Source organism: Octopus bimaculoides, chromosome 25, assembly GCF_046866305.1.
Source record: "Octopus bimaculoides isolate indiv1 chromosome 25, ASM4686630v1, whole genome shotgun sequence".
Taxonomy (NCBI): Eukaryota; Metazoa; Mollusca; class Cephalopoda; order Octopoda; family Octopodidae; genus Octopus; species Octopus bimaculoides.
In genome coordinates this window covers 11,365,123-11,372,622 of record NC_142952.1, presented here as the reverse complement: position 1 = coordinate 11,372,622, position 7,500 = coordinate 11,365,123, and the positions used below count along the sequence as shown (strand labels likewise).

At 42.7% G+C, this 7,500-nt stretch overlaps 1 protein-coding gene across 4 annotated transcripts in view; it reads right to left on the bottom strand.

Annotated features, from left to right (window-relative positions):
- Positions 1-7,500, bottom strand: part of LOC106881169 (uncharacterized) — a 218,450-nt gene that overhangs the window by 48,398 nt on the left and 162,552 nt on the right. Inside the window, exon 1 of one of the 4 annotated variants that reach the window (XM_089342146.1) lies at positions 1,319-6,548. The exons of the other annotated variants lie outside the window; for them this stretch is intronic. Within the exon in view, the coding sequence (XP_089198272.1) occupies positions 1,319-1,607 (289 nt within the window). The 5' untranslated portion in view covers positions 1,608-6,548. Of the gene's footprint in view, positions 1-1,318; positions 6,549-7,500 lie in introns of those variants that run through there. 4 annotated transcript variants of the gene reach the window in all.

The following is a 7,500-nucleotide window of genomic DNA, read 5'->3' as shown; positions in this document are numbered from 1 at the left end:
TAGTTTTATAGAAACTTCTTTCAAAATTCCTATTTTGTTTTTCTCATATTAACTTGGAAAATGTTAGAGAAGAAAAAACCTAACTGTTTCTTGCAATACATACCAATACATACATCTAAAACAAAATTTCTTCGGGGGCCTTTAGAATATTACCGTGGATCCTCAATTTTCTATTTTGCTGCATGGACCCTCCGCCCAAATTTTATATGGACCACTGAATGAAAGCATTGGGCCTTGCTAAACATGTAGAGTCCCTCGGTAACTAACAAATGTATCGTGACGCTACTAAGAATCTATCTATAGATAGATATCGAGCAGAGAACTGTCGATACAATAGAAAGCATAATATCAAAATAAAATCGTGCAAGTAACCAAGGCTCACAGATGGCGCTGGATAGTGCAACTGGAAAGCAGAAGATAAATGAATAATAAATTTATTAGCATTATTAAGTGCTGCAGCCAGTAAAGAAAGAATGTGGTCAGTAGAGAAATAATAATTATTATTAAGTGCTGTCATATCAGCGGAAACAAGATTTTGAGATTCGCTTGAGGTACATTAACATGTGGTAATAATTTGTAGTAACTGACTACAGGGCTTTCCTTTAACTGTCGTGGGAACCTTTTTAAATGTGAACTAAATATCTATTTTGATTTAGTGGTTAGAAATAATCCGAAGGAACAGCAAAGAAGAGGTGTCAACTGTATGAAACGATCAGGGAACGACTTACTAAGAATTGAATAAAATAGTTACACACCCACACGCACATAGATATAGATTGACAAACAAATAGATAGACAGATTGTTAGCTATAGACAGATAGATAGATAGGTAGATAGATAGATAGATAGATAGATAGGTAGGTAGGTAGGTAGGTAGATAGATAGATAGGTAGATAGATAGATAGATAGATGCATAGATAGATGAACAGACAGATAGACAGAGACTGACAAATGAACAGACGAACAAATAGATGGATAGATAGATAGATAGATAGATAGATAGATAGATAGATAGATAGGCAAAGATATGTTTCTTTATTAGCCACACAGGGCTCAACATAGAGGGGACAAAATACAAATGTAGAGTTTTTCTTTTCGATGGGGACGAAAATAAAGTAAAAATTAAAATGGGGATAACGATGAAAAGGCATCGAGAAAACGTTTGGGGTATGTACAAAAAAAAAAAAAGATAGATAGATAGATAGATAGATAGATAAACAGTCAGGTAGACAGAGACTGACAGATGAACAGACAGATAGATAGATAGATAGATAGATAGATAGATAGATAGATAAATAAACCATATGGATGTTCTTACGTGTCATGGTTACATCCTTCGGTGCGGTGGTCACGTATACATCCTTCATATTGTTATTGTCGCCCGAGCCACAACCGCCACTACCACCCCCACCGCCGCCGCCACCAGTGCCGCCGCCGCCACCGCCCTCAGTGCCGGAACCACCGATGCCACACAAGCCCCCGACACAGAACGCCCGCTCCACACTGTACAACACCGAACACACGCTCATCGTAGCGATCTGGATGGTTCCAGGGCCGCATGCGAGATCGTTGGTGGTGCAAGGCAGAAGGTCTAACATAGATCGCATGAGGGCGTTCAACTGATTGTTGCTGCCGTTTGGGTGGGTGGGTGTTGTTGTTCAGTGTTCTAGTTGTGGCTGTTGTGGTCGTGGGTGGTGGTACTGTTGATAGTGATGATGATGATGATGACGATGACGACGACGATGTATGTGTATGCAAGTGTGTGTGTGTGTGTGTGTGTGTGTGTGTGTGTGCTATTCGCCCTCGTGCGTGTATTCACCCAGCCACAGTTGCCGCTCATACATTGGGGCTAGAAAATGCTTGCTCTCGGTGTATGTAAATATGTATGTATATATGTATATATATGAATGCATGTACGTACGCATATATGTATGTATGTATGTATGTATGTATTTATGTAATATGTATTATGTATGTATTTATGTAATATGTATGTATGTATTTATGTATGTATTTATGTATGTATGTATGTATTTATGTATGTATGTATGTATGTATGTGTGTCCGTATGTATGTAAGTCTATGTATGAACGTATCTATCAATGTGAGTATGTATACATGTTATGTCTGTGTCTACGTATGTGTTATGTACCTGTGTATTTTATTTATTTATTTATGGGTTTCAGCCAAGTGGCTGTGGTCATGCTGGAGCACCACCGTGATAAAACGTACGCCCGCAGAGTGCATGTAAATATGCGTGTATGTATGAGCGTATGTATATATGCAGCAATGTACATATATATATTGTATGTGTGTAAGTATATATATATATATATGTGTACGAATGTATGAAAACAGAAAAAAAAAACAACAACGGGAAACGAGAAAAAAAAAAGAACGGGAATAGTAGTAGTAGTAGTAGTAGTAGTAGTAGTAGTAGTAGTAGTGGTGTTGGTTGTAGTAGTAAAGAGACACGAAGAGATGTTTTTAGAAAATGAATGAACGGCTAACTTGAGTCGTGTTGTCAGTTATGGCTATGATGATGATTATTATAATCGCTTATTAATATAGCAGGTTATGGGCACTAATGTTGTTGATGACGATGATGATGAGGATGATGATGATGATGGTGACAACATTAAACGAATGAAGGTGGTGGTGGTGATGGCGCTGGTGGTGTTACTCGTGGTGTTGGCGCTGGTGGGAGCCGTGTTGTTTGTAGCAACGGGTATGTCTCCTTCTTGATGTTCAGTATTTTAAAATAAAAATATATATACACACATATATATACATATATAAATATGTATATTTGTATCCAAATGAGCAGTTTAAATGAGTATTTCCTTTCTCGTTCTTTTCTCTCTTTCTTTTCGTTCTTTCATTCGTTTTTCCTTCTCTTCTTCTTTGTCTTTTTCTTTCTTCCCCCTTTTTTTCTTCTTCTTTTTCGTCTTCTTCATTAGATGTAGGCGAAGAGAATGATGGAATATGTGGAGGCGATGTCGTCGAAGGAGGAGGAGGAGAGAAGAAGAAGAACAGAAAGAGAGAAAGAAAGAAGAAGAAGAAGATGAAGGAGATTTGGCGGGATGTCTTTCCGTTGAAAACCCCTTTGGTTTTAAGTGTTCCACGGTGTGTAAAAAGGCAAGGAAACTCGTAAACAAGGGCTCCGCTTGTTTGTGCCTGTTATTCCATGAGCAGGGACGAAGAAGAAGAAGAAGGCTGGAGGTGTGTGTGCGCGCCTTCCACCTTCTCTATCGTCTGCGTCTTGGTAACTGACTGGTTAAGGTGTGTGTGTGTGCTTGCCTGTGTGTGTGCGTGTGTACGCGTATGAGTGTGTGTGTGTTATAGTCACGAGATCAACCAGTGTTAACTGCTGGAAAGAGAGTGAGAGAGAGATACAGAGAGAGAGAGAGAGGTGGGGGAGAGGATCGTTATGAAACACTGACAATACGACACGCATGCACAGAACTGGATTGCGGTGAAAGCATGAGATAGAGAGAGAGAGAGAGCGGCAGAGATATATATATATATAGAGAGAGAGAGAGAGAGAGAGGAAATAAGAAGGTAAGAGATTGAGAGAGAGGAAGACATAAAGAGAAGAGAATGGAGATAGAGAGAGAGAGTGAAGAGAGCAGGAGAAAGCAGTCAGCTGGTTTAATCAGAACTGCTAGAGGCTGGCAGGCAACAACCTCCGCTATGGTAACAGTGAACACACACACACACACACACACACACACACACACACACACACACACACACACACACACGCATACACGCATACACGCATACACGTGCACACACATTGATAGCTACCACTACTACTACTACTACTACTACTACTACTATTACTACTGCCTTTTCTATCTATCTTTTGATCTATCTATCTGCATATATTGATCTAGCTTTTGCTACCGCCACCGCCACCACCACCACCACCACCACCACCACCACCACCACCACCACCATTATTATTATCATTATTATCACAACGATGTTGAAGCCGACGGCGGCGGCGGCGGCGGCGCTTGTAGTACAGCGAGCGGCAGTAACAAACAACACTATTAGTACACATTCAGCAGTAACACAATATGTTAGAAACAGCAGCCGAATTTCCCTCAACTGGCAGCTTATCTCTAGTAGAGTAGCCTACATTGTTTAATATGTCATATCAGACAATGCAATCCTAGATACACTATGACGGGTAAAAAAAAAAAGACGAGGTAACCATAGAAACCACTTTAAACAAGGTTAACAATCCAGTTTATCGGTTTAATGATGTTTTCTCACCGACAATGGTTCGTTGTGTCCTTGGGCAAGACTCTTCATTTCCCATTGCTCCAGTTTGCTTGCTTGCTTGCTTGCTTCATGCACTTACTTGCTCGATGAGGCTGGGGTCATTTCAGGTTAGTGGTCCCAGAGACGTTATCATGCGTAGCATCGATCCGAGTCTACCAGTGTGCTCTCCATCGGTGGCGGTCCCGCGCCAGCCCCTCTGCAACCTCCAAAGTGACGTCGAACTTCTGGATCTGGAGATCTTCCCCCAATCACGTCCAGCCTGCCATGAGGCCCTCTTCTGGCCCGTAGCTGTTGGGTGTAAACGAGAGTAAAGGACAGTTTTGTTCCTCCACGAGTCATTTAAACTCATAGCACCGGTTTCCATGGCGTATATATTCCCCACTTGGACGGGACGCCTTCACTTTACAAATAAACGCATGAAATTTTGGTACAATGTTGTTGGCACTCCGTCGCTTACGACGACGAGGGTTCCAGTTGATTCGATCAACGGAACAGCCTGCTCGAGAAATTAACGTGCAAGTGGCTGAGCACTCCACAGACACATATACCCTTAACGTAGTTCTCGGGGATATTCAGCGTGACACAATGTGACAAGGCTGACCCTTTGAATTACAGGCACAACAGAAACAGGAAGTAAGAGTGAGAGAAAGTTGTGGTGGAAGAGTACAGCAGGGTTCGCCACCATCCCCTGCCGGAGCCTCGTGGAGCTTTAGGTGTTTTCGCTCAATAAACACTCACAAGGCCCGGTCTGGGAATCAAAACCGCGATCCTATGACCGCGAGTCCGCTGCCCCAACCACTGGGCCATTGCGCCTCCACTTTGGTACAATATAAAGGACATAATGGAAATTAATATGCACAAGTCAAATTTTGCAACACCACTACATCACATATGAAAAATTACATCACTTAAATGGCAGCCATTTTCGGCTTTGCACGCCCTTGCTCTTTCCAAAATTTGCACCATAACACCCTCAAAAGTTTCAGACCCCACTTCTCTGATTTCTCTATTGATGTTCCCCTTCAGTTGCATCAGGGTCTCCGGTTTGCTGATACAAACACTCTCTTTCTGGTATCCATGACTGAGACCTTTTTGCGTCCGGCCATTCAAAGTAGACTTCTTAAGTATCTGTTTACTGGAATTACCAATTACATTGTCGATAAAAGAGAACTTGGCACTGCAAGGAACGGAACTCAATTCTTCAAAGGATGGAACTAAGCTCTGCAACAAACACAATGAAACACTCGTTAATTTAACAGTGTTTCTTCTGCCGTGTTTCTAACAGTGTTTCTTCTTTTGTCTTTTATCTTTTATTCTCTACAGACGACAATCGCCATGACCCGACCCAGGGCCTCGAGACTGGCGGGAAGGAGGGAGGAACGGAAGGAGGGACAGACGGAGGTATCCCTTAACTGGAGGCCTAGCTCGAATATTCGCAGCAGTGCAGACGTTGCTAAAAGCACATAACGGTGCCAGGTGGTGGCGTTGGTAGTAGCGGTATCGTTGTTGGTGGTGGTGGTGGGGGGGGGCGGCGGTGTTGTTGTTGTTGGTGGTGTTGTTGGTGGTGTGGTGGTGGTGATGGTGGTAGTGGTGATGATGGTGTTGTTGTTGTTGCTGGTGGTGATGGTGTTGTTGTTGGTGGTGGCGGTGGGGCGGTGTTGTTGTTGCTGGTGGTGGTGTTGGTGGTCATGGTGGCGGTGGTGGTAATGGTAGTGTTGTTGTTATTGTTGTTAGTGATGGTGTTGGTTTTGGTGTGGTGGTGGTGATGGTGGTAGTGGTGACGGTGGTGGTGTTGTTATTGTTGTTGTTGTTGGTGGTGGTGGAGATGGTGGCGACAGTGTTGTTGTTGTTGTTGTTGTTGTTGTTGGTAGTGGTGTACCCAGCCAAGTACACTGTGGTAGGAATAGATCTCAGACTAGAAAGAGCCAGCAAAAATACCGCAAGGCATCCAGTTCGACATTCTTATAGCTCCACAAAAGTACCGTCCTCGATTGGTACTTATGTTACTGGCATCCAACCCCCCACCTCACCAAAAAGACGAAAGACAAAGTTGACCTTGGCAGGATTTGAACTTACAGTGCAGAAATTCCGAACAAATACCACGAAGCATTCTAGCCGATGCTCTACCGACTCAGCCATTTCACTGTTTTCTGTTGCTGCCGCTTTTGTTTCTCCTTTCCATCTGGAGTCAACGAGGGAGCATGTACCTAGTCGATCGATCTGCTAGAAACAGCAACCAAATCACCTTCCAATAGCATCCTGCTGTCTTTAAAAGCGGAGGAAGGGCATATTAGATAGCAGTAGTTCTAAACATACCTACCCCCACCCAACCCAAAATATGGGATTGTCCGTTGATTTGCTTGACCAGTTTTGACATAATGGATAAAACAACATCAACAACAACAACTAGGGGTCAGTTCGATGTTAAATGCCATGGTGGTAGGTATTGGATATTATTGTCCAGTACCAGTAATATCATACGGTTTCTCAATCTCTCTAAACAGTCAATGATTTCTTTGTCGCCTTAATGTTCCTCTCTGTCCGCGATAACATCAGTCATCTTCAATTTTAAACTCTACATCTCAGAACAATATCATCAATATTTCATTAACTCTCTCATCACCATAGTAACTGCATTCAATGCAGTGTACACCATTAATATAGCGGCTTGAACGCTGTTGCTATATTAGTAAGTATACTAGCTGTATTAATTAAACTATAGATCGTAGTTCTCGATTCCCGGACTGAGCGGTGTGTTGTGTCCTAGAGCAAAAGACTCCATCTCACGTTTCTCTGCTATCGTTCTGACAACTGACGTGTGGCATACCGTGCACTTGTTCGTCTGTCTTTGCGTTCTGATTTCATATTCCGCCGAGGTCGACTTTACCTTTCATCCTTTCGGGGTCGATAAATTAAGTACCAGTTACGCATTGGGTTCGATGTAATCGACTTAATCACTTTGTCTGTCCTTGTTTGTCCCCTCTGTGTGTAGCCCCTTGTGGGCAATAAAGAAATAAGAAACGTTAGCACGCCGGACGAAATGCTTAGCGGTATTTTGTCTGCCACTGCGTTCTGAGTTCAAATTCCGCCGAGGTCGACTTTTCCTTTCATCCTTTCGGGGTCGATAAATTAAGTACCAGTTACGCACTGGGGTCGATATAATCGACTTAATCCGTTTGTCTGTCCTTGTTTGTCCTCTCTGTGTGT